The sequence below is a fragment of the Pyxicephalus adspersus genome, chromosome 8 (genome assembly GCF_032062135.1).
Source record: "Pyxicephalus adspersus chromosome 8, UCB_Pads_2.0, whole genome shotgun sequence".
In the NCBI taxonomy this organism is placed as follows: domain Eukaryota; kingdom Metazoa; phylum Chordata; class Amphibia; order Anura; family Pyxicephalidae; genus Pyxicephalus; species Pyxicephalus adspersus.
This window is the reverse complement of record NC_092865.1, coordinates 45,582,677-45,610,417: the sequence shown is the minus strand read 5'-3', so window position 1 is coordinate 45,610,417 and position 27,741 is coordinate 45,582,677. Positions and strand designations below refer to the sequence as shown.

Genomic DNA, 27,741 nt, shown 5'->3' with positions numbered 1-27,741 from the left:
AGATAAAGGTAAAGATAATGAATACTTGTGGCACATTTAGTTTTCTGACATCTTGGGTATATAATTCTGCTTTATAGCTTAGTGACCTGGTTGCTCTGGTGCGTGGAAAGTTATCTCGGATGCAGCGCAACATTCTCTCTGCTCTGATTGTGATTGAGGTCCACGCCAAAGACGTTGCCGCTCGTCTGATTGAAGAAAATGTCAACAGCGTTAATGATTTTGAATGGATATCTCAGCTCAGGTATGGCATTTACAAATGTTAGCCCTAAGGCTACATCTCACCACAAGTCAGTTGCTACCTTCCCAGTTCTTCTTATCCAATATAAATAAAATATATTTTTAAGGTACTACTGGAACCGGGAAGATCTTTACGTAAGAGCTGTTAATGCTGAATTCTTGTATGGTTACGAATACCTGGGGAACACAGGCCGCCTAGTCATAACGCCTCTGACAGACAGGTGGGTAAAATAAGTGCCAAAGTCATTAGTGTAATGTGAAAATAGGATGGTGGAGCAGTGAACTCAAAGCATGGTGGAGGTTCAGAATAAATCAAATGGTTGCTGTGATGGTATGGCAGCTCTTTACTGCCTGACGAAGTACCAGCAAGGTCCAAGGCTCCAGATTTCCTTCTTCTTCACAAAAGGGTCTATCAAGGCAGCATAAACAAAACTATTCAGCAAGCTTCTAATTCAAGCTTTAAAATTTAGGATTAACAACCCATCTAGATTCCACTTCCACTATTGATAGGCCTTTAAATTGTGACAAAAAACAAGAGATCATTGTAATGTATACAATCAGCATAATATGAAGCAGTTATGTTTCTCATAATGTGAATGTAGGTGCTACCTAACCCTGACTGGGGCTCTACATTTAAAGTTTGGTGGTGCCCCTGCTGGACCTGCTGGCACAGGAAAGACAGAGACTACAAAGGATTTGGGTAAAGCACTGGCCATCCAAACTGTTGTATTCAACTGCTCTGATCAGCTGGACTTCATGGCCATGGGCAAATTCTTTAAAGGCCTGGCAAGGTGAGTGAACAAAGTCTGTATTTTAAAAAAAAATAGTTGGAAGACACTTATTTTTGGTATTTCATTAAAAATATAAATTTATTTTTTAATTGGTAGTTAATTTTATTTGTTTTTCCGATGGTTCTGCACAGTTCTGGCGCCTGGGCTTGCTTTGATGAATTTAATCGTATTGACATTGAGGTACTGTCTGTAGTAGCCCAGCAAATTACCACCATCCAGAAAGCCCAGCAGCAGAGGGTGAGTAAATGGAATTTCATTTGTCGGCTTTCTTTAATTTTCATTTTGTTTCTGCCATCTCCTGGTACCTCCTAGTTGTTATCTCAAAAATGTCATTTTAGGGCTTTTATTTCTTTAATTCCACACATCTCCTTCTTCAGTATCTTAAAGGGAGATGTTTGTTACTCGTTAGGGATAGTGGGTGAAGATATTCAAATCGTTCCTTTATTTTCCATCGATCAACCCATTTAATAATATAGATATTTCTATTCAGAGCGACTGGCTTATAGACCAGATACATCTCCCATCTTCCAAACCTTTAATTTCTTACATTTCCTTTACTTTTTTTGCATTATGTTTTTCTTTAATATGCTTTGTCTTGGTCTCTTTAGGTTGATCGCTTTATGTTTGAAGGAATGGAAATCTCTCTGGTGTCTACCTGTGCTGTTTTTATCACCATGAACCCTGGCTATGCAGGCCGTACAGAACTACCAGACAACCTGAAGGTGAGATTAGTTCATGGGGACAGGGCAAGGATGGGACAACAATGGAGCTATGGAAGGGCAATATGAATATTATCTATAAAGTCTATCAAAAGGTTTTACATCTGTTCAGGTCATGGCATAGCTACAAGTAGTGAATCACATTCAGCTAGACATATTCTGTAATTTTGAAGATCTTCAACATGACAATTCAGATCAGGTTGACTGAAACTTACAACTACAATTTGATTATAAAGTTTTTAGTTGGAAATACTGTCGGCCCTACAGCAACCAATCAGTTTCTTCCTTTTTCCTGGTCTTATACATAGAAATAAAACGTTGGACCAGATCAAATGTATTGTTATAGAATTTCATCCATAAAGCCTTGTGTTATTGCTTATTATTGAGAAAAGCACACAGTATTGGCCATGCCTTTAAGGCTTGTATTCTACTTTAAGAGGTGTGTAATAGGCATTGAAAAGAATATTTTCCACATTCAGGAATATATTGAGATTTGTTCTGAAAAGGAGGTTTCCGCATGAGAGGTTGCTGCTCTTGGGACCTCAGCACAGAACCAGCCTGATTCATCTCACACTCTCTACCTCCTCTTTAGGCCCTCTTCCGTCCTGTTGCCATGATGGTGCCGGATTATACCATGATTGCGGAGATCTCCCTGTATTCCTTTGGCTTTGATAACGCCAAAATCCTGGCCAAAAAAATCACTACAACTTTCAAACTGTCATCTGAACAACTCAGCTCCCAGGTAAGACACATTGTTGTTATTCACGTCCCTGTGTAATCTGTACAAATTGTTAATAATGCAAATAAATTGTTGTTAAAAAGACAGCCATCATTCTCCAAACTTGTTAAAATAACATCTACTCATCTTGCATCTAATTTTAACTTCCACATGGCATCTTTGTCATGTAAATCCTGATGTCTGCGTAGCTCTTGCCTATGTTCAGAAAATGTCTGACTTTAAAGCGTACCTTTACTCAGAATTTTCACTTTACATAAAATGGTAGCGAACCCTTTTATGTAGAGTAAAACATCTGTTTTTTTTGTTTTGTTTTTTTTTTTAAGGTGCAACACCCTTTTTTAAAAAAATAAAGGGGGTGCAGCATCGTCCCGCCTAAGCGGTCGAGAATGAATGGGAGTGCAAAGCCTCCCGGGATACCTACGTCAGGCATCCTGGGAGGCTCTTGGGCGCTCCTTCTACGCATGCCCGAGCATCTCGGGCATTCGCCGAAGGAGCCTTTTTGCTGAAAGGGAAAAATTTGCCTATCTAACGCATGCGCAGTGATTTTTTTTTCATCATACGTCACCTGATCTCGCACCTGGGTCGGGTGACGTAGGATGATGAACCCGTAAGAGAAGACGAAGATGGCAGCGCCTGGATCGCCGGGACAACGCAGGACCAGATGCTGGACACCCCTGAAGTGATCGGACTGCCCTGTGGGATTAAAGGTAAGTGTGTTTTTGTTTTTTGGTTTTGAGTATAGTTCCTCTTTAATCAACCCCTGCCAAAAAAACTCCATGTTGTGACTTGTTACAAAGTTACAATGTTTCAGTCAAATCCTTGTTTCAGTCACCCTCCTTAAATTGCCACCTCCTGGAATTCAACACATAGAAAAGGAGAAATATGTTCCTTAGATTGGAACTAATCGGAAAGCAAGGAGTTGTGTGGCATTAAAATCTCATATCTTTGTTTAAAAATAACATTCTTTAAAAACACTGCCCATGTCTCTTTTGTCTCCTAGGATCATTATGATTTTGGAATGAGAGCTGTTAAGACTGTGATATCTGCTGCTGGAAACCTAAAGAGAGAAAATCCATCCATGAATGAGGTGAGCAAACAGGAAAATTACTCAGTGGCAGATGTTTGTACCTAGGTCTTTGGCAGTCCACAATGTATATCCGCATGTATATCTACATAGTATTGGCGACTTTGGCTTCTCCGGCCACTGCATGGATTCTGAGAGGCACAAGGCTGGCTCCCTATGCAGTTGTCTCTGTTCAGAGACTAGAATTAAGTTTAGGGAACTCTTTAGTCCCATCATTCTGTGCCAGTAGCTGTGTGACAATAATGGTTTCTCTCTCAATAATGGTTTTTCGTTTTTACTTTCCCACAGGAGCTAATCTGTCTCCGAGCAATCCGAGATGTCAACGTTCCCAAATTCCTACAAGATGACTTGAAGCTCTTCAGCGGAATCGTGTCTGATCTTTTCCCCAGGATTGAAGAGGAGCACATTGATTATGGCAGCCTGGAGGAGGCAATTCGAAAAACATGCGCCCAGGAAAACCTTAAAGATGTGGATGGTAGGAAGACCCATGAAAATTACATGATCAACCAACAGTAATAATATCTGAAATAAAGATGAAAGAAAAAAAAAAAATTTTACTAATACATTTTCTGCAAACAAATGAATCAGTGAAAACATTTCATCCAATGTCTCTTGGTTTTTTAGGATTTGTGACAAAATGTATCCAGCTGTATGAAACCACCGTGGTGCGACATGGCTTGATGCTTGTTGGGCCAACCGGTTCTGGAAAGTCACAGGTACCTCACCAACTATATTTCCTTAAAAAGTGCAGGAAGAAGCTTATGAATATATAAAAGCTTTTGTTGATTGCAATCAGTCATGACTAGCAAGTCATTAAAAAGGAGTGTTAAAATCCAGTTGGCTTTATTGGTAATTTAGGCAACTTGTCATTGTTCTGCTATTGTAAAACTATAAACGTCAGCTAACCTCTGTCTAGTGGGGTATGTGAGGAGTCATAGTTCCTCAGCACTTAGATACCTATAACACAAGTCTGCTTTAAAAAAAGATTGGTCTGGGGCAGGAGTCTGCAACCTGCGGCTCCGGAGCCACATGCGGCTCTTCAGCCTCCTTGTTGTGGCTCCCTTCGGCTGCCGCTGGGAGATCTCTGATGGGGGATCCCCTTCCTCCCAAGACACTGCGGAGGAGGGGGATTCCCTATCCGGTGTTCTAATGAAAAAAATCTACCAGTGAAATAAATCTACCACGGGGCGTGTACAAATGGGTGTGTACAATGACATCCCCCTCCTTTGAACCCCAATTCCTCTGGAATGGGGAGATGTACAAAACCAAAAATGTAGGTGCAAGTGGGGGACACCTGTGACTAACACCCCCAAAAATTTAATTGTTAGGCTATCATCAGAACATAAAGAACTCTGCCCATCAAAAAAATCTACCGTTACACATTGCTGGAGGCACCTGAACCCCAATTTCTCTGGAACAGGAAGGGTACAGGTGAACAAAATTAGAGGTGCAAGTGGGGGACACCTGTGGCTAACACCTCCTAAAAACTCCACCCATCAAAAAACCCCTACCCTGTTTCACATTGTTGGAGGCTTCTAGCACCTAAACCCCAATTTATCTGGAAACGGGGGTACAGGTGAAAAAAATTTGAGGTGCAAGTACGGACAACCTGTGGCTAACACCTCCTAAAAATTCATAAAAACTCTGCCTATCAAAAAAATCTACCCTGTTACACATTGCTGGAAGCATCTAGCATCTGAACCCCAATTACTCAAGATTGGGGGGTACAGGTGAACAAAATTAAAGCTGCAAATGAGGGACACCTGTGGCTAACACCCCTTAAAATTTCATCGCTAAGGCATCGTCAGAACATAAAGAACTCTGCCCATCAAAAAAATCTACCCTGTTACGTTAGAAGCCTCCAGCTTCTAATGTAACAGGATGATACGTTACAAGCTGGAGGCTTCTAGGGGCATAGTTCAGTGTTTAATTTATTTCAAAGTAGGCCTACACATGCACACTTGTTGTAACAGGTAACATTAAAAAAAATATTAAAACTTTTAAAAGTTTATAAACTGTGTTATGTTTTGCGGCTCCAGACTATTTTTCTTTAATGGAAGAGGAGGCAAAATGGCTCTTTTGATAGTAAAGGTTGCTGACCCCTGGTCTGGGGCATTGATAAAAATAATAGTGTAACCCTTTTTTCTGTATGATGTTGCCCTGTGTCTGCACAATATGAGTTCTATGTCTTTCTTTTTTAGAATTCTGTTTTTTAGGTTGAATTTATGATTTTTTCTATTTCTTTAGTGTTACAAAGTCCTTGCTGCAGCAATGTCATCTCTTAAGGGTCTCCCATCAGTCAGCGGCGGGACCTATGAGACCGTTCACTACTACGTCCTTAACCCCAAGTCCATCACAATGGGCCAGCTTTACGGGGAGTTCGATTTGCTGACACATGAATGGTGAGAGTTGGATACTTTCCAGAATTCAAAGAATTCTCTGTGTTGATATTCAGATTTAAGACATTGGATGGTACAGCGGAACACAATTTTACTTTTGTGATAAGGAAAAGCTGCAACTCCTATGGGAGCTTAAAAAGCAGTAAATCTGACATTCTCTGGTGAAGAATGATTTACTGTCATTGAGAACAAAAGGACCTTGAAGCATCTCCACCAGAGAATGTTTTGGTAAATGTCAGATTTATCATTTTATCAATAGACCCCATAGTAGCCTGTCATTCTTCATGGTTCTGAACACTTTAAATTAATTAAAGTTAAAAACTGATTGGTTGTTAAAGGACCCTGTACACCATCACTCTGGACTCTGCTGCTTAAAGACCTTATGCTGGTTTTATTGTAGAATATATGTGTATTTATCCTTGCTGTGTCTAAAGTTTATTTATACCTTGTAACAAATAAAAAAACTTAGCAATATCAATGACATACTATATAATCACCAGGAATAATTGTTTTACCTTCTTGGCTTGCTTACATTGAAATAGTTATAAGACAAATGAGTTCTAGATAGGATGATCAATCTGCTAATTCTTTCAAAACAGTCACAAAATATTTTAAATAACTACCAATGATTACAGAGTTGTATTTTATAAATTGAAATTGATAAGACTGATTATATATTTTTACCCATATCAAATCGCCAATAATTTTCATTTTTGTTTTGCCAACATCCCATAATTGGTCCAAATAGAACTGGTATGATCTGTATGATTTGTTATCATCCAAGTATGATTTGTGTTAATAAAAAACCTCAGAACTGTTATAATGAATGTAATTTAACAAGCAAGATGCCCCTAAGGAACACTATGGAGTACTGCAATAACTGACTGAAAACTCACCTGGCTCTGGAAGGTTTGTATAACACGTGTTTTCCATTTCAGGACAGACGGAATCTTGTCCTCCCTGATCAGAGGAGGCGCCGGTTCCACAGATCCTGATAAGAAGTGGTACATGTTCGATGGACCAGTAGATGCGGTGTGGATTGAGAACATGAACACGGTTCTGGATGACAACAAAAAGCTGTGCCTGAGCTCCGGAGAGATAATCAAACTGACCGAGGTGACCCTCACTGTCACTATAACGTTTTTAATCTTCATGTTTGTATAATTTGTAATTTTGTCATAAGGACAATAATGTGATTTCCTGTAACATATGCTAACCTGTGTCTTTGCTCCACAGGCCATGACTATGATGTTTGAGGTTCAGGATTTGGCTGTTGCTTCACCAGCCACAGTCTCACGTTGCGGGATGGTTTATTTAGAGCCCAGTATTTTGGGGCTGACACCCTTCACAGAATGTTGGCTGCGCCATATTCCTGCCGTCATGGAGCCACACAAAGAGCATCTGGAGTCACTCTTCTCCCGGTTTCTGCAGGTAAACGGATCAGCTTCACAATGTACAATATTGTAGCAACATTCAGAGATATATGCCTGTCCTCCCATGTACCATTTTCTTCGATCTCTGTCACTGTTCATATTTAAGTATTTTAGTCCATTTACTAATTCATCTTTTTTTCTTCAGGATTCAATCCGGTTTGTGCATCAGGCAGTGAGGGAGGTGATCCCTTCCACCGACAGTAACCTGGTTATGAGTCTTCTCAAACTTCTTGAGTGTTTCTTCCAGCCCTTCCTCCCCCGAGAGGTAAATCTGCTCTGATTAGAAATGTATTGTCACCAATATACATCTCCCTTTATGAACTGAACACAGCAATGTGTGACCATAAATTAGTAGTAGAAGATGTACATTCTGATTGCCAGATGTTCACATAGTTTGGCCAAAATATTGCAAGTAAATATAACAATACCATTTTTATATATCAGACTTAAAAGGGAAGAGGGAAGGGAAGATTTGACTATGAAGGAAATTTATTAACAAATTCTCTGTTACATTTTATCAATTCAATACTTTTTCCAGGGACAGAAGAAAATATCACAGGAGAAGTTGAACCACGTTGGAGAGCTGGTGGAATCCTGGTTCTTCTTTTCATTGGTGTGGAGCATTGGGATCACCGGTGACTCTGACAGCCGTGAGATGTTCAACAAATTCCTGAGAGACAAAATGGTGTCTGAAAGGGTAAATATGCATGAGTTAAAAAAATGAATCTGGTCTGGTCCAAACACTCATGTGATGTTTAATTAATCTCAGTCATAAATGAGGAGAGTGCCATTTAATTTTTCATGGCAGCCAATTAGAATCCTTAATTTACTTCCATACGCAATGAAGATCTGAAGGGAGGTCACTGGTTGCAGTTATTTACTAATATTCCCTTTACCTTTATTAAATTTATTAATGAGACCCAGTATCAGAGATTGATTCTCCACCTATTAAAAGAAGGAAAATGGGTTTTTGGCAGGTGACAATGTTGTTTCCAGAGGAAGGACTGGTCTATGATTACGTGTTGGATGATGCTGGAATAAGCAGCACCGATGAGGATGATGATGAGGATGCTCAGAGGAAGGTGAGACATGTACATAATCACACATCAATAATATCATACTTGTCCCCTGCTGTGTGTAAAATGCCTTTATGCCTCTTTTAGGTGCGTTGGGTGAACTGGATGGAGTCTTCTGCCCCTTTCTCCATTGCCCCTGACACTAGCTATGCCGATATCATTGTCCCCACATTGGACACTGTGAGGATGTCCCACCTCCTGGGGATGCTTCTTACCAACAAGAAGCCGGTAGGTGTTCTTATTATAATAAATCAAACATTAGAAATCATGTTAATACAGTTGTAATATTTACAAATTAAAATATTAAGGAGAAAATATAAATTGCCTGAAACAATTTTCCTGATCCTTCAGAAAATACTAAAGCTGGTGGATCAGCCAGCCAGTTAGCATAAATTAGCAGCTTCTATGTTCCTCTCAGGAAAGGTTTGCTATAAGATATCATTGAAGGAAAAATAATTTATTTATATGGTATTTTTATTTTCACACCTCACTTGTTGATCATATATTTATATACTTGTTTTCTTGCTGATTTCAGGTTCTTTGTATTGGTCCCACTGGCACTGGGAAAACTCTGACCATCTCAGACAAACTTCTGAAGAACATGCCCCTGGAGTATGTCAGTCATTTCCTCATGTTCTCTGCACGGACATCGGCCAATCAGACACAGGATCTCATAGACAGCAAACTAGACAAAAGGCAAGATGGACCTCGGGGGAGGGTTGTCAAGGGGTTAATTTGCAGTCCAGCCCCAGCAGAGCAAAAGTCCCATGTTATACTATAGGATACGTAGAACCTGGGACTAAGACAAAGTTTCTCCCACATGTACTGTATTTTCCTGAGATCATCAAGTTTTTCTTTTTCTCTGTGTTTATCTATAGAAAAATTAATATTACACAGTGCTCTATCCTAAATAATTGTTTTTGTGATGTTTAATAATCTGCTGGGGTTAAGATTTGGTAGTACATTGTCTCCTGTCTGTAAATGTCCCAGCTCAGATTTAACAGATTAATACACAGATTTGGAGTTTGGATGCTCTGCTTGCAGCTTATGTGTATCTGTCATTGCAGGAGGAAAGGGGTGTTTGGTCCACCCCTCGGACGCTACTTCATCTTCTTTATTGATGATATGAATATGCCGGCCCTAGAGACCTATGGGGCACAGCCACCCATCGAGCTGCTGAGACAGTGGATGGACCACGGCGGGTGGTATGACCGCAAGCAGATAGGTAAAGATAATAATTATTATATCATTCATTGATTGATTTAAATATTTAAAGCACCTTTGTACAAAACAGCTTACAATTTGAAAAAGGAAGCAAAGGACACATACTAGCTGCAGCAGTTAAATTGTAGTCATAATAATTGCAATAAAGTAATGAGATGGTGTAAACTGAGAGTACATTGGGAGTTCAGTTCTTTTCTTCTTCTCTCCTCCTTCCAGGCGTCTTCAAGAAGTTAGTAGACATTAATTTCCTGTGTGCAATGGGACCGCCAGGAGGAGGCAGAAATCCTGTTTCCCCTCGCCTCACCCGTCACTTCAACTACTTATCCTTCACCGAGATGGCTGACAGCAGCAAGAGCAGAATCTTCTCCAGTATCCTTGGCAGCTGGATGGGTGAGTCGTATCACAGAGCTCCAAAAGACCCCACCATCCAAATTTGTCAAATAGATACCCAGTTGAAAATCCTTGTCCATTCACTTTGTTTTTTTTTTGTTCCAAACACATTACTTCCCTTCATTCTTCTATGTCTATGACCAACATTACTTAAAAAAAGCAATGAGCAGAATTTGTAATTGAAAGTGACCATTTAAAAGTAATCCTTTGCTGATATAATCTGTATACTCAACTCATATGAACTGCCACTCTGCTGTATTCTATAAATCTTCTCTTGACCTTCTCAAGTGGAAGAATATGTTTGACATTCTCAACACAGAGTGGCACCATTTTTAAATTGTCTGCATACTTAACTGTTAGTTAAGTCTTTTTCTAGTCCTTCGATTGTTTTACCTCTCTTCTTTTTCTTTCAGCTGGTGCACCGACCATACAAAACCTCACTGAGCAGCTTGTTGAAGCTACAATAAAAGTATATAACACAATTACATCACAGCTGCTCCCCACTCCAGCGAAATCTCACTACACCTTCAATCTGCGAGATCTGTCCAAGGTGTTCCAAGGCATGCTGATGGCCGATGCAGCCAAAATGGAGGTAAGAGTTTCTTATCCTTCTTTCGATATACTATATTCAAAGAGTCCTATTTATAAAGGGTTCAGATTGGCATGTCAACATGTTACCCAAATATATTTCTAATACAAGTTTAAAGGGTGTTTAAAGGATAAATCAATATCCTTTGAAAACTATTGTTCAATGTTCCAAAATTCTTTTGATCAAATGTTTTGATCAAACTAGATTTTTGTATTCTATATTAGATTCTTGTTCTTATAATATTTTTGCCAATCCTGCCAATTTTAATAGGCTCAAAGTCTAATTTATTGGGCCCAGCAAATACAGTTTTGTAGATAGATTTTTCTAGTATATAAACATTTTTCCTTTCCCTTACCCTGACCTGCAACGGGTGTCCTCTTCTCATTGTAAAAAAGCTGAAGAAAGTTACCACCACCATCATGTTTACATTTGAACCTAACACAACACTTTATGATAGTTTTACTTTGTCAACTTTGTAACTTTTTGGGCTCTTTTTATAAGATAGGGAATCTGGCATTCTCCTAAACATTACCTAGTGGGAATTATTTACTGCCATTGAAATACACAAACTTTCCACAAAAGGAATGTTTGAGCGAATGTCAGATTCCCTGTTTTTAAAAATAGAGCCCAAATAGTATATTGACAAAGTAAAACTATCATAAAGTTCCTAACTATTGTACCCTGTAGGGCTAAAAGGTAAATGTGCTAATCAATAGGGAGGGTCAGGACCAGGTGAGGGGCAGATCTAACTATACATTTGCAAAGCAGTTCACCTACTTAAATATCTGGATTCACCAGTTGTTTTGACATGTGTGGTTGAAGTTACAAATAGGAGGTAATATAATAAGAGATAAAATAGAAACATAAATTGTTTTACATTGTTGGATGACTTGTAGGTGTCTCAGCACCAGCAGGAAGAACAATGACTTTATCATTGGTATCCTCACATTGTGATTCCTCCTTCTTGTGTCACATAGGACAAGTTCAGCCTCTTGAAGTTGTGGTACCATGAATCCTGTCGGGTCTTCCAGGACCGCCTGGTAAATGAAGAGGACCGCAGCTGGTTTGATGAGTTGATGAAGGGCCGGATGGAAGAGTTTGGAGCCTCTTTCCAGGAAGTGGTGCCACAGCAGCCAGTGCTATATGGGGATTTTATGACCTCTGGGTCTGATTCCAAAACTTACCAGCTCATTGAGGACCGGGAGAAAGTAAGGATGGAATAACAAACAGTCACGTTACACTTAAAGAGCCCTCAATACTGTGTTTATTAGTTTTTTTAAAAGGGAACTCTAAATTTTTCAAGCTAAATACAATCTCCTTCATGTTGGATATGTACACTCCAGGGAAGTGAGCAAACTGTATTGCATATTCTTCCCTTTTTTCTACTGAGCAATGTTGTTGGAATATGTCATCCAAAGAGAAACTCTTGATAGGATGTAGACATCAGTATAATGTATACTGTAATAACCAAGAAGCAAACTGTGGAGTCCCCCTTCTTATATTTAAATTCATATGCCACATCCCTTATCTATCATTATAGAGAGCAAAATCAATAGAAAAAAATATATGGAACTTTTAAGGCATGTTAATACAAATTATTTCACCAACCAGTTTTAAAAAACAACAATAAAAAACAATTTATTTATAACAATTAAAATATATAAAAATGAATATTCATTTATTCATTTAAACTGTATACCAAAGTGGGCCTCTTCAAAGATGTCATTCAAATATTCATTGCGTTTCACAGTACCAAGTCCGCTTTATCAGGAACACAGAGACCCAAAATAACAAAACAACTTTTTACCATAAAGGAACTTATGTGCGGTATATTAATCTCTTTTGATTCCTTACTATGATTTTTATATATATCAAAAAATATTTATTTACATATATAGCTGATTCTAGGTAAGCAAAGCACTTCTTTTCACATTATATTTCACATATATTTTAATTGTTAAAGGTGTATTGGTTTTTAATCTATACAGTAATTTAAAAGGAATTTATACAACCTGCCCCTAAGTCTTATCTTACTCATCACACTGCCTTTGAAACTTTGCTGTGCAAAGCCTACCAGTCAATGTACCAAAGCACTGATACCTCACTTGTCTATATGATTTACAGCAAACAAAAACACTGTAAAGGGGGGAAATCAATTTGTATGGTGGTTTCCAAACCAAGATTGTCACCTTTCTTGCAGCTTCTTCGAGTAATGGAGGAACACATGGAGGATTATAATCAAATAAACACCACCAAAATGAAGCTTGTTCTTTTCCTCGATGCCATCCAGCACATTTGTCGCATCAGTCGCGTCCTGCGCCAGCCACTGAGCAACGCTTTGCTCTTGGGAGTGGGTGGAAGCGGAAGACAGAGTCTCACAAGACTGGCCAGTCACATGTAAGGACTAAAAGATGGACAGAACAGGAAATAAAGCATTGTCAAATGTTTCCATTCTTTTCCATCATTGAGAATTGATAAGCTTCTGACAGTTCCATGTTGCATCAGGCTTGAATTTTCTGTTTTCTTTATATTTCCAGGGCAGAGTATGAGTGTTTCCAGATCGAGCTGTCTAAAAACTACGGCATGGCAGAGTGGAGGGAGGATATTAAAGGAATTTTACTCAAAGCAGGACTGCAGAATACACCCATCACTTTCCTCTTCACTGACACCCAGGTAAATTCTTAGCAACACCCTACAAGTCGCTCATGGTTAAGGTCAATTTGGTCTTCTAAGAAGTTTAGAATTTAGTACCAAACAAGCTGCAATGATAACATGAATTCCTGCATTATTTTCTATCATGGAAGCTTTACACCATCATCTTATCATTATAGATTAAGAATGAATCATTCCTTGAAGACATCAACAATATTTTAAACTCCGGAGATGTCCCCAACCTGTACGGGCCAGAGGAACAGGACCAGATTGTCACCGTCATGAAGCCGATTGTACAAGACATGGGCCAACAGCCAACAAAGGCCAATTTAATGGCTGCCTATACCCGCCGAGTGAGAGGAAACATCCATACTGTGCTGTGTATGAGGTACCTGTCTATAATAAATTAGACGTATTGTCTGTATCGCGTAAGAAACGAGAACTTTTATGCTGATCTTCTGGTTTTTAGTCCTATAGGTGAGGTGTTTCGTGCTCGTCTCAGACAGTTCCCCTCCCTGGTGACCTGCTGTACTATTGACTGGTTTGACGAATGGCCAGCAGAAGCTTTGCAATCTGTAGCTTCATCTTTCCTGATGGAGATCCCAGAGTTGGAGTCCAGAGAGTCCATCATCCAGGGCATGGTACGTTCCTTAGACAGGGGTCAAGCTGCATTGCTTTGTTTTACCTGCAGCATTATTCTTTCACTGTCATATTTTTTATTTATAATTATATTAAAATACTCAACTTGACTTAATACTTGACTTAATACCATAGGTGAGCTTCACCTGTATGGATCCCTACTGTGATGAATCACTCATGGTACAGCCCACCTATAGCATGGTGCAGAACATAACATCCTTTAGTAAAGAAAAGCATTCAAGAAGTCTGCTTCCCCCACAACACACACGCAATGTATTTTGTTAAAGCAAGCAGTGTAAATAAGTACATTTTTGGTATTGGCCTTGAAGTCTCATAAAGGGGAAGAAGCAAATGAAGACTTTTACCTGTGCTGTAGTACAAGGGGCATTTAGTTAAAACAAAAGAAAGAGAGAAGAACTCATCAGTATGCTGCTTCTCCTTTCGCTATCCAATAGCAGGCTGGGGAAGGGACAAGATCCACGAATGATACCTAACACCAGCAGAGAAAAATCAGGTCTCCTGTCCTGCTATAGAGAGCTGTGCTGCATTGCAAAGTTGTGTAAACCTTAAAAGGGAATTGACGGAAATACAAACCCCTTAGTAGATACAATATCTTCCATATATATATTTAATTGGTGTATTCAGCTGTTTGTCTGGAGTTTAACTTGAAGAATGCTTGTTTGCCCCTTACAGATACATATGTGTGTGGAAATGCACCAATCAGTCGCTGTGAAGTCAAAACAATATTTAGCTGAACTTTCCCGACACAATTACATCACCCCGAAGAGTTACCTGGAGCTCCTGGGAATCTACTCCAGCCTGATTGGGAAAAAACTGATGGAGATCAAAACAGCCAAGGATCGGATGAAAAGCGGTGTGGATAAGGTGAGGGTGTTTATAAAATCATAATATGGTTGTTTTTGGCCCATTACAGAGCCAGAAAATTCTTAAAATGTACAATTAGATCAAGCAAATGAGGTCTAATGTAATCCTGGAGTATGTGTGACTGTATGGGGACATTAGAGTACAGCACTGCGGTATGTGTCAGAGTTTTATACTTGTATAATAATATTCATTGTAAATATTGTAATCACATCTCACATTTGCTGTATTCTTTCAGCTCCTTCACACAGCTGAGGATGTGGCTAAGATGCAGGAAGAGCTGGAAATAATGCGCCCTCTGCTGGAGGAGGCAGCACAGGACACTGTGACTACAATGCAAAAAATTGAGGTATCTGATATCATGAAAGAGTTTTGAGTTTTACATTTGGCTTGCTCCTACTTTGAGCTCATTTAAAAAAGCACTCAAAACCCATCTTTTTAAAATTGCCTACCCGTGGTGTCTTTTAAACCCTCACTAATACCCAACCACTCCATATCCCCCCTCCTATTGTGTACTACGTTCCCCACTTCTCCTGTGTCATTGTCTGTATATGTCCGTCATTTGCTATTTGATGTACAGCAATGCATATTATGTTAGCGCTATATAAATCCTGTTTATTAGAAATAATAATAATTATAATACCAGTAATAAAGATCCAATTTTACCAATCGCTCAAATCTCATTTTGCATTCTTCTTGACACTTTCAGGAAGATACAGTGGTGGCAGAAGCTACTCGAGCCTCGGTGCAGGCAGAGGAGGCCAAGGCTACAGAAAAGGCGCGTCGGGCCCAGGAAATTGCAGATGATGCTCAGAAGGACCTGGACGAAGCCCTTCCTGCTTTGGACGCCGCTCTCGCCAGCCTGAAATCTCTAAACAAGAATGATGTCACAGAGGTGGGTAAAGAACTGTTTTCAGAGATCTCGGGTGATGGTAAAATTGGGGCTCCCGCACGTTCATGGGGATTTAACCACTGTTCTCAGATACACCTACTCCTGCCATGGATCTACTATTTGCACCTGTAAACTAGGGACACATACTTTTGCGCATTTCTAGTTCTTACACCAATTTGCCACTGACACCTGATCACTATAAGGCTCAATCATTGTGATGAAGGTGGGTTGGATGCAACCCAACCTCACCTGCCTGTAGCTGAGCTGCAGATGGTGCTGTGCCCCTTCATTCATTTACAGCAGACACTTAGTATTGTAAATGCATCTTAAACAGCTGTGTATACTGATCCTTACAAAGAAAATCCTACCTCCTATACACCACATTCCGTCCTCAGGTGAGAGCCATGCAGCGCCCCCCGGTGGGTGTGAAGCTTGTGATTGAAGCTGTTTGTATAATGAAAGGAATCAAACCGAAGAAAGTAGCCGGAGAAAAGCCAGGCACCAAAATTGATGACTACTGGGAGCCGGGGAAAGGGCTGCTGCAGGACCCGGGCAAGTTTCTGGAGGGACTCTTTAAATATGACAAGGTGCGTGCAAACGATGTTCCATAATCCTAATTGTATGTGTGAGGCAGTAGAGTTGTCAGTCTCATGATCCTATTTCTCTGCTGTCAGGACAACATTCCTGATGCCGTAATCAAAGCCATTCAGCCATATATCGACAATGAAGAGTTCCAGCCGACTGCCATTGCTCGTGTCTCCAAAGCATGCACTTCCATCTGCCAGTGGGTGCGAGCTATGCACAAATATCACTTTGTGGCACAAGCTGTGGAACCCAAACGAGTAAGTAATGTACAGACAACACAATGACATATTACTAAAGCAGATATACGCCCCAAGTGGGTGACATATAGCTCTGTGTATTGTGTACAATTAGGTCCTCTGATCTCCTTCAGCCTTATATAGTTACTTCCTCATAGATTCCACTATTTGATTTTCTGCACTCTTTGTATGTGTGTGTGACTTACAAACTGGCCGCCATACTCCATTCACCTGTTCTGGCCTGCCTGGTGGGACCATCTTCCGGATATCTGCACATCTCACTATATGGCTGCCTGACTTCTTTTCTGGTATTTTCTTGCAGCAAGCACTACGAGAATCTCAGGAGGATTTGGCCGTGACACAGAAGATCTTGGATGAGGCGAAAGCTCGCCTGAGTGAAGTAGAAGAGGGGATCCCAACTCTACAAGCCAAATACCGTGACTGCGTGTCCAAGAAAGAAGAGCTGGAGCAAAAGTGTGAGCAGTGTGAACAGAAACTGGGTCGTGCGGACAAGGTGAATACAGCCAATTCTCAAATTTTCACCCGTTTCTTTGTTTCCATAATCACCCCATTATCCCACCCCCGCCACACACACACACACACCTCTCATCACTTTTCATCCCTCTGTACCCCAGCTGATCACCGGACTCGCTGATGAGAGGCAGCGCTGGCAGGACACCGTGCTGAACTTGGAGAATCTTCTAGTTAACATCACCGGAGATTTGCTGCTGTGTGCCGGCTTCTTGGCCTATCTCGGTCCTTTCACAGTGAGTGATTGTTCTGAATATATTGTCTTTAGTTTGTATTAGGACAGCAGATATGAATTATATGATCCCCACTTATCCACAGGGACATTATCGGACAGCTCTGTTTGAACAATGGACAAAGAAACTGAAGGAATTGGAAGTACCTTGTACCCCGGAACCATCCCTGATAGTGACACTGGGAGACCCTGTAAAAATCCGATCCTGGCAGGTGAGATATTAAACAGCAGATATTATTTCTATTATTAACTTATAAATTCATGCTGTTCACACTCTGTATGGTGTACTGGTCATTGGACGACCTCCAGTTTGCATACAAAACATATCAGCATGGTATTTTCTGAAGGGGTTACATAGTTAGTACCTCAAATTCAACCAAAAGAAAAAAATAAATCAACCAATCAATAAAAAAAAGGAATTGACTAGAAATAGCTGTGAAAATCCATTTCATATTGTATATATCATTATAGAGAAGCCTTTGTATATGTGGAAGTAAAATCTCTTTTATTTCATGTGCAAGGTGCAGTTTTTGTGGTGAAACACTGACCATAATATTTATATACCCATACAAGGTAGTGCAGTCAAAGACATTTTAGGTATTGGCTGATACTGGAGAATAAAAACCACAATGGTAATAGATTTTAAATGGCCCCACCTTTCTTTATATTTTGGAGAAAAAATGACAAACATGCCAGCATAGACACCAGAACACTAGGGTGGGAAGAGAATTAGGAACTGTAGCAGGAGACCTCACCAGGGATTCCCCAGCAGACTCAGACCACCAACTGTATCTAAAGCTGATATAAAATATTTGGGTGGAATGACTATTTCCTGCATCCTTTACTAAGTAGTATGGAAGCAAACCATGCACCATGTTATCCAATACAAACCATCCAACCATTTGGTCCCATATTTGCTACTCATCAGGGTTGGAAATTGGAGCTCAGTTCTTTGCAGATTGTAATTTTTTAGGAAACCAATGTGATGGTTTTTATCTTTAAGATGCATCAGCAGTTAGATCGTTCTTGTAAGATTTGAAGGTTTCTATGACCATTAATATATTCAATGACACAATTGTTGAAGACAGCACGGTGGCCCAGTGGTTAGCACTGTGGCTTTTGCAGCACTAGGTCCCAGGTTCGAATCTCAGCCAGGACACTATCTGCATGGAGTTTACAGGTTTTCCCTGTTTCCCTGTGTTTGTGTGTGTTTCCTCCAGGTACTCAGTTTTCCTTCCACATCCCAACAACATGCATAGATTGTGAGCCTGAGAAACAGTTAGTAACATGACTATGGGCTTTGTACAGCGCTGAGTAATATATAAATAGTGTGTAATAATAATAATTAAAGCAAGTCTTTTCTGATGACTCTGGCCAGGTTTTGGGGTGGTGGAGTATTGAGAAAATGAGATGCTTTCTCACTGTCTGTATATATCATACTAATCCTGTTCTTCCTCAGATTGCAGGTCTTCCTAATGACACACTGTCAGTGGAGAATGGCGTGATAACCCAATATTCACAGCGATGGTCTCATTTCATCGACCCTCAGGGACAGGCCAATCGTTGGATTAAAAACCTGGTGAGCTCACGATCTCACCGAGACATCTGATGTGCAGAGCAATGGGAAGACTGTGGCAAAGTTCCCCAGCCTGGAGAAACAAGACTTCGTTTTTTTTGCTTCTTCATTTTAATTGAATGTTTCTTCATATGAATCTATATTATGAATCTATACTGTATATCAGTGTTTCCCAACCTTTCCTAAATCGTGGCATATATTTTACATTAGAAAAATCCCACGGAACACCACTAAACAAAAATGTCACAGATTAATTAGCTACCTGCTGCCATCTAGTGGAAGAGTACTTCTTTGTTCTGCCTATCACTATACATTGCTGGTATAATAATAATAATAATAATAGCCAAATGAAGACAAATTATTTGCAGTAAATAAATAATTTTCACACCAATTAACCAACATTGGATAATTTCTCACGGTACACCTGAAGATCGCTCATGGCACACTAGTGTGCCGCGGCACAGTGGTTGAAAATCACTGCTGTATATGATTTTCAACTTTGCTAAATCAGGACTCCAGGCCTGTTATAGGCAGCTCTATACCTTGTGAGGTTTCTGTTAGAAATAAGTAATGTGAGAGATTTTGCTTTGCCAAAATTTTGTGAAAAATCATTGCTTTGTAAAGTTTTTCCATTGTGAAAAGTTTTTTATTTATTTGGCTTTACATAACTTCTGAAGTTTGCGGACGCTTGATTTCTTTTACATTTTTTTTTAACTTTCAAATATTTAAGAAAATAGATAATTTCTGAATACACATTGAGTCCACCTTTAAGGTACTGTAACTGATTTTGCTTTGTTTATAAAGGAACTTTAAGTACTGACTTTAAGTACTGACATGGTGATCTCAGGTTAGAAGATAAAGCCAGGTGTTAAAGTCAAGTTTTCCATTCCAATCTGGATGAAAAGTTTGTGGCTAATTTTAAATTTCAGCAAATGGATCATTTCAGCAAAGCCTCTTTTGCCCAGTCTCTGTACCTGATTTGGCCATTGGAAAATGGTTTTGAACCCACATTATATCATTGCATAGTTCTGATTATGTCCACTTGGTCTCTCTCAGGAGAAAGATAATGGCCTAGATGTGGTGAAGCTCAGTGACCGCGATTTCCTGCGCAGTTTAGAAAATGCAATTCGTTTTGGAAAGCCATTTATGCTGGAAAATGTTGGAGAAGAGCTGGACCCCGCACTGGAACCCGTATTACTCAAACAGGTATATTAGGAACATGTTCTGTGACTTCTCCATGTTTATGTGTGATGGTATCTTCCAAATCTCCTGTCCCTCAATGACCCTTTTTATGTCCCTCTCACCATTCTGCAGACATACAAGCAGCAAGGAAGCACCGTCTTACGCCTGGGAGATGCCGTCATTCCGTATCACGATGACTTTAGAATGTATATTACCACCAAACTGCCGAATCCTCATTATCCACCTGAAATATGCACCAAAGTTACCCTCATCAACTTCACACTATCTCCCAGGTAGGAGAATACTAATTGATCACAGCAAACATTTTTTATCCTGCTAATCCAACTACTTAAAAAAACAGTGAAATCATTGGGCTCTATTTATAAAGTATTCCCCCCATCAATTCCTTTGAAATCCGCTAACAGATGGTCAGATCTCTCTACTCCTTTCCTTTCTGTTTCTAATAAAACAATGACATATTTCTGCCACCTAGTGGCCAACCTTCAAAAGTGCACAGCCATCACAAAAGGAAATAAATAGGAAATAACGAATTGACAGGGAAATAATTTATAACTAGAGCCCACAATGTTGTTTTATGTGAAAGAACTGCTAATAACTTTCATGACCATTAATATAAAAATTATCTTACTGGGTTAAAAAGTCACAATATATGCACAATGTTCCATGTTTTATTCCTTTAAAATGTCAAAAAACATTAAAAAACGGTTGATCTGTTAGAAATACAGTAAGTTATTGATTTCCTCTTTAAGCTGACAACACAGCATCTCTGCTGCACTGAAATTCTAAACCGTGTTGTCAGCCCTGCCCTGAGTTCTTCCCTGCTGGACTACAGAAACCCACATCTCCCCATCACTTTGTGCCTCTTCACATTCCATTTCCAGAAAGATAATCCTGCTGCTTTGATGTGTCTGATTACACACCATATGTAGGGAAAGAGCTGTTGGAAGAGGAATGGAAGTTGGAAGTTTATTACTGAAAATGGAATGATTACTGTGGGTTCTGTTGATAATCTATTTCATACTTGAGACTCAGGGCCTGGTTTATGAAAGCTCTTCAAGGCTGAAGAGGATACACTTTCATCAGTAAAGCTGGGTTATCCCGGAATTGATTTCTTCAAACCCATTTGCTAGCAAACGTTTTGACTCCCGGACCAGATCCATTCTAGGTTTGCTGGATCACCCAGCTTCACTAATGAACGTGTATCCTCTTTAGCCTTGGAGAGCTTTAATAAATCAGACCCTGAGTCTCAAATATGAAATAGATTCCCAACAGAACCCACAGTAATCATATAATAATAGTAATAAATCAGGCCCTCAGAGTGAATCTTTGACTTGCCATGAGTGATCGCATGCAGATTAGCCCCCTGTACATGTGAACTTTTCTGATTTCCCCCGTTATATCCAGTGGTCTGGAGGACCAGCTTCTTGGGCTTGTTGTGGCAGAGGAACGGCCGGACTTAGAAGAAGCGAAGAACCAGCTAATTTTGTCTAATGCTAAAATGCGCCAAGAGCTTAAGGAGATCGAAGATCAGATCTTGACCCGTCTCAGCTCCTCCCAGGGGAATCCAGTGGATGATGTGGACCTCATCAAAGTACTGGAGGCCTCCAAGGTGAAAGCTGCTGAGATTAAGGTGAGCACTAGAAAATTCTCTTCCTTGGCTTCTGACCACTCTCTGGGCCGGCTGTGAAATAACTTCCTTTTTCCACAGGCAAAAGTGCAAGTGGCTGAGCAGACGGAAAAAGACATCGACAGCACGAGGTGCCAGTATGTCCCTGTAGCCGTCAGGACACAGATCTTGTTCTTCTGCGTCTCAGATTTGTCCAATGTGGATCCAATGTACCAATATTCATTGGAGTGGTTCCTGGGCATCTTCAGTGCCGCCATCGCCAACTCTGAGAGAGCAGGTAAAGTGCAATTTTTACTTCATATCTAATTATATCAAACCTGGCTGCCCCATCTATTACAGCTTTGCAGATTTCTGTCTCCTAAACTCCTCACTTATCATTATTCCATCCATGTTTAGTTCCTCTATATAGTTATGACATTATATTTATTCCTGACTATGTGATGTCCCATCTGCAACACACACGGGGTGCTCACCTGACTTTTAGTAGATTGGTTATAATATATTGCTTACCTCAGCACATTGGATCCCTGATGTTGTGCTGTGTTGAGTTTATATTTTTTTTTTTATTTATTAGTGACTATATTATTACATTCTGTATACTGTACATTGTGTTGGTTAAAAACCTGAATATTTCACCGTTCACACTTGATGGTAATCAGCATGACTGAATCTCCTTTGTATATAATTGGGATGTTGTTGTTTTTAAAATGATAAAAGATATTAATTTAAACATTGTTAATTGTGTTTTTAAATGTTAGCAATGTAGGTACCTAAATGTTAGGGTTTGTAAACTGCAGGAAAGAAAAACTGATGATCTGGATTGTATGAAAGGGGTTGCACTGATCTAATCCTGTCCTGTAATTGTCTGTTTTAGAAACCGTGGAGAAGCGTATTGAGAACATAAACACGTAATTCACCTTTAGCCTGTACAGCAATGTGTGTCGCAGTCTGTTCGAGAAGCACAAACTCATGTTCTCCTTCCTGCTGTGTGTGCGAATCCTCATGGACAAGGGGCTCATTGACATGGTGAGACCCCGGATTCTATCTCCACCTATAGACATTGTCTATAAGGGACATCCAGCTTGTACTGTATTGGTATCAGTGGTTATATATATTTTATAATATATATATATATATATATATATATATATATATATATATATATATAATATCTATCATACATATATATCATTGTTAAAAGTATAAAAATGCCAAAATCAACAGATTGTACATATTAGCTACAATGCAACTGAAGCATCAAATACACAGAAGGGGGTTGTGGGTGTTAGGTATAGTAAATCTTTATGTGGTTCACTAGTACTAATATTTCACAGCCACAAAACGCTTCATAAGCTTATAACCAACAGGGCAACAATGAACTGCATACAAAATAGAAACGTTCTCAGCCCTCAACCACATCAGCTTACAAAAGAATCTGAACTTGGTCTTTATTGGTGTGTTGGTCTTTGTTCCATTTGCACTATATGTAAAAGGCAAGGCAACATTTCACAAAAAAAGGGTTAGCCAGCTTTTTTTAAAAACTTAAAGACCGGGGGCCGCTCTCTACAGAGGCACCTTGGCAACTGCTTGTAATTTTATCTGTATTGCTCCTCCAATTACCTACTAATGACTTCCTCACTCATAACCTCATCACACACACGGCTCCAAGACTTTTCTAGAGCTGCCCTGACTCTGTGGAATTGTGTTCCTTCTTCGGCTTGCTCCTACTTTCTGCTCCTTTAAAAGATCGCTCAAAATCCATTTTTTCAAACTTGCCATCATCTCCTATCTTCTAAAAGCCTCACTACTTCCCATCACTCTATATCTCCCCTTCTATCTATTCTATGTGAAACTTCACCTACCTCCTAGATCAGTGGCCGCCAACATTTTCAGGTCGGCAGACCACTAATTTTACCTGCTCCAGACCGCGCATGCACAGGAAGCTGGGTATCACTCACAAGGGAAAAAACTTCCCCCATAGTGACGTCATGTAGATTATTATCCTATTATGGGGAAACACTGAGAGCAGAATAAAAATCTCCATTGGAAGTTATTACAAATAAAAAAAGTTCTCCACCAAAATCCAGGTGTGGAAACAAATGATATGAGTTACTCAGGCAGGTAAGTCATTTTCAGATTTTGAAGTCACAGTCCCTGATTTTATTTAGATTTGTGCCAAAAATTAAGGAATGGAGTGTAGGGATCAATGGCTGAGCTTGTTTTATAGACAATCACATCATATAAATATATTGCTTAGTTATTCCTTGCCATGTTCCACAGGACGAGTGGCGTTTCTTGCTCTCAGGGGGTACAGCATCCATTCTGGCTGAGAATCCGTGTCCGGAGTGGCTGACGGAGCGAGCCTGGAGGGATATCCAAGCCCTGAGTTCACTCAGCAACTTCAGCAGCATCAAAGAGCAAATCACTCAATACAGCGAGGATTATCAGAGGATCTGTGACAGCCCTGAGCCACACCGGTGAGTCCGATCCCCTTCCACTGCACGTACCAGACACGGGATGATAGTGGCTTCCTGGCGGTGTGAGATGATAACCAGATCTACCCTACAGAACAATCACACAGAGAGATGTGTACAACACAAACATTGGATGAAATGGATGTGGAGTGACATAGGACCATCACATAGAGAATATAAATATTTACTCTCCACATTTTATGTTTTATTTCCCAGGAGCTAAACTTTGAAAATCTTTTACAGCAGAAAACCTCAAAGAGGGCCAATTCAAAGTCCTTTAGTTTTTACAAGGGCTGAGTGTAAGCAGTTGGTATAGAAAATGCTGCAACATCCATGGTCATTGGAAGTAACTGATTACTGGGAGAATAACATTCAAAGGAATTCTGCACCATAAATGATGTCAGTGGGAGGAAAAATACCTCATAATTGGTATTATTGGAGGCATGTGCCCATGCTTGGTGTTATTTGAAGGAATAGTATCCCATGAATACATTCATAGCAGGAATGGCGTTCCATCATTGATGTCTGTTGGAGATATACTGTAGAGCCTTAATTATTGGTGTCAGCAAGAGTAATAATTCCCCATCATTTATAACATGACACAATGGATAGTGCCCCATCCATGGTGTCATAGCAAGAATTGTGTCCATGGTAATGTAAATTGTGTCCATGTAATTTTGAGGAATAGTTCCCCATCAATAGTGTTAAATAAAATTGGGAGGTGTAGTGCCTCACCAATGGTGCCCTTTGGAGTCAGTGGGAGGATTAGTGGCTACATCATTTTCATCAAATAAAGGTATCAACCCTAAAGGCCAATTATAGACAAGCAAAGGTCTGCAGTTTGGGGTTTACTCATTTAAAGCTAGAGATACTTTAAATCCCACATTGTGTGATATATATTATATTTGTTAGATCTCACATCCATACAAGTTTGTATCCTGATGAATTCATACACAGAGTTTGGTTGGAAATACTGGAATTCTGCTTCTTTACACCAAAACTGGTCACTCACTAAAGATTTAATATACAGTTTCTGTTAGATGTAACAGCTTTTCAATAATTGGCTAGAAATCAAAAGCCTTGTCACAAATATTAGTGTGTGGTCAGTTTTAGACACCAGACAAAGTTTGGCTGAACCACCCATCTAAGTTGTGTCATGTGTTCTGTCTTCTCAGAGAGGAGCTCCCGGGAAGTTTGGCACAATCGCTGGACACCTTCCAGAAGATGCTAATTCTACGCTGCCTGAGAGGAGACAAAGTGACCAACGCCATGCAGGATTATGTGTGTCACCAGCTGGGTCAGAGGTTCATAGAGCCGCAGGTACTGCAGACTGAGAGTAATAATATATATACTAGTATTTCTAAAGCTCTGACATATACTGAAGTGCTGTACAGAGAACACTGAGCCAGCCCCATCAGTCTCTGTACAGAGGAGCTGACACTATAATGTCTGCCCACAGTCACACACTATTATTACTACACATTTATATAGCTCTGACATATACCACAGTGCTGTACAAAGAACACTGAACCAGTCCTATCAGTCTCTGTACAGAGGAGCTGACACTCAAATTTCCCCCACAGTCACACACTATTATTATACCTTGAGTGCTGAGACGATGATTTGTCATGTTTATCTTCACGTTCATCTTTCTGCCCAATTAGACCTCAGACCTGGGCGCTGTATTCCGGGAATCCTCTCCTGTAACTCCACTCATCTTCATCCTCTCCCCTGGTACCGACCCGGCTGCTGATCTCTACAAGTTTGCAGAAGAAATGAGATTCTCCAAGAAATTAAGTGCCATATCACTTGGACAGGGCCAGGTAAGTACACCTCCACTGCCCAGCTACCCTCACACCATGATCTGTCCATTTTTTTGGATCTTCATACTAACATGATTCTTCCATAAAGAGATATTTCAGTATTAGAAAAACTGCGATTGTCTTCCTCCCCACAGGGTCCCCGGGCGGAGGCCATGATGAGGAATGCCATGGAGAGAGGGAAATGGGTTTTCTTCCAGAACTGCCATCTTGCACCCAGCTGGATGCCCTCCCTGGAGAGGCTGATAGAGAATATTGATCCTGATAAGGTAAGTTTCAGTTCCTTCAGTCAATTCTACTCCAATTGCAGAACAGTAAGTGAAAACACAACCTCTCTGCTCCAAAGGTCCATCGGGATTTCCGCCTATGGCTGACCAGTATGCCCAGTAACCAGTTCCCAGTATCCATTCTACAGAACGGCTCTAAGTTGACCATTGAACCTCCACGGGGGGTGAAAGCCAATCTTCTGCGCACTTACCTGAGTCTGAGCGAAGCACAACTAAATGACTGCATGAAGGTAGTACCAGACCGACTATGAGGTCCTAAACCTTCCATCTTCTTCCCTCTTTCCTGTCTTCAGCACTGAGATCTCACAATTATAGAAAGCATTGATTGCCCTTGAATCACCTCTGACCATCTCATGACTATGCCCCCCCACAGGCTCTGGAGCACAAGGCCCTGCTCCTGTCCCTATGTCTGTTCCATGGCAGCATTCTAGAAAGACGGAAGTTTGGTCCACTGGGTTTCAATATCCCTTATGAATTCACGGACGGAGATCTCAGGATCTGCATCTCTCAGCTGCGGATGTTTTTGGAGGAGTACGCTGACATCCCTTACAAGGTGAGGAACAAAAAAAACGGCCTTTACATGCCGACACCTCATCTGTCTGGGTATCACAGATCATGCAGCCATGTGGAGAGTTCATTGTTTGTATTTTTTTCGGCAGGTTTTGCGCTACACGGCAGGCGAGATTAACTACGGTGGGCGCGTTACCGATGATTGGGACCGACGATGCCTCCTCAGCATCCTGCAGGACTTTTACCAGCCGCCAGTTCTAGAAGACGGTTACAAGTTTTCAGATTCGGGAGTTTATCATCAGATCAGCCCAACCTATGACCTGAACGTGAGCAGAAATTTCTTGTATCTCATTGATTCTATTATATATTTTAGAGACAGAAAATATTTCCTACAGCTGATATTATAAAAAAACAATCAGAGAACATTTTATCATCCTCTCCTTACATCGGTAGAGCAGCCAACCACAGTACAGGATATGTGTCTGTGCCCACCTACTCTAGAACATCATAGTGACTGACATTACAGTGAAGGAGTTCATTTAGAATTTCTTCATCTGTAGCCACTCCATTGTTCATGACTATAAGTGTGATACAAATTGCAAGGAATAATGTGACATAATTTCTTATAGGCAGGAAGCCTAATTACAGCCACTCTGCTGCCCTCTAGTGTTCAGCTAGAGGTAATGAAAACCACCAGCACGTAATGTGAAGGCTGTGGTAAGGAATCCATAATTACATGTAAAGGTCTTCTCCATCAATAATTCTATTGTCCCATGACATTGGTGAAGAGATATTCGTATCAACACGTTTCATAAATAAGATTTGCTTCATGAGGATGCACTGGAATGTGCAAAATTTACTTTGATGAAAAGTTACTTAAACATATCTACTCATTTTATTTTAGGAGGGAATTT

General features: G+C 40.2%; 1 protein-coding gene across 1 annotated transcript in view; it reads left to right on the top strand.

The window, feature by feature from the left end:
- The window catches only part of DNAH1 (dynein axonemal heavy chain 1), a 45,036-nt gene that overhangs the window by 13,079 nt on the left and 4,216 nt on the right, over positions 1 to 27,741 (top strand). Inside the window, 46 exon segments of the mRNA XM_072421189.1 lie at positions 78 to 241; positions 345 to 458; positions 840 to 1,028; positions 1,160 to 1,265; positions 1,637 to 1,750; positions 2,340 to 2,489; positions 3,487 to 3,573; positions 3,859 to 4,045; positions 4,195 to 4,286; positions 5,818 to 5,972; positions 6,908 to 7,085; positions 7,206 to 7,400; positions 7,548 to 7,667; positions 7,941 to 8,099; positions 8,380 to 8,484; positions 8,566 to 8,706; positions 9,014 to 9,174; positions 9,546 to 9,703; positions 9,919 to 10,092; positions 10,506 to 10,684; positions 11,659 to 11,889; positions 12,882 to 13,078; positions 13,219 to 13,354; positions 13,513 to 13,721; positions 13,803 to 13,974; positions 14,666 to 14,857; positions 15,093 to 15,203; positions 15,564 to 15,749; positions 16,142 to 16,333; positions 16,421 to 16,588; positions 16,890 to 17,081; positions 17,203 to 17,334; positions 17,417 to 17,542; positions 18,790 to 18,909; positions 19,963 to 20,112; positions 20,221 to 20,381; positions 21,514 to 21,739; positions 21,818 to 22,013; positions 22,611 to 22,762; positions 24,017 to 24,213; positions 25,386 to 25,530; positions 25,875 to 26,033; positions 26,168 to 26,299; positions 26,377 to 26,547; positions 26,691 to 26,870; positions 26,977 to 27,153. Of these exon segments, the coding sequence (XP_072277290.1) occupies positions 78 to 241; positions 345 to 458; positions 840 to 1,028; positions 1,160 to 1,265; positions 1,637 to 1,750; positions 2,340 to 2,489; positions 3,487 to 3,573; positions 3,859 to 4,045; positions 4,195 to 4,286; positions 5,818 to 5,972; positions 6,908 to 7,085; positions 7,206 to 7,400; positions 7,548 to 7,667; positions 7,941 to 8,099; positions 8,380 to 8,484; positions 8,566 to 8,706; positions 9,014 to 9,174; positions 9,546 to 9,703; positions 9,919 to 10,092; positions 10,506 to 10,684; positions 11,659 to 11,889; positions 12,882 to 13,078; positions 13,219 to 13,354; positions 13,513 to 13,721; positions 13,803 to 13,974; positions 14,666 to 14,857; positions 15,093 to 15,203; positions 15,564 to 15,749; positions 16,142 to 16,333; positions 16,421 to 16,588; positions 16,890 to 17,081; positions 17,203 to 17,334; positions 17,417 to 17,542; positions 18,790 to 18,909; positions 19,963 to 20,112; positions 20,221 to 20,381; positions 21,514 to 21,739; positions 21,818 to 22,013; positions 22,611 to 22,762; positions 24,017 to 24,213; positions 25,386 to 25,530; positions 25,875 to 26,033; positions 26,168 to 26,299; positions 26,377 to 26,547; positions 26,691 to 26,870; positions 26,977 to 27,153 (7,338 nt within the window).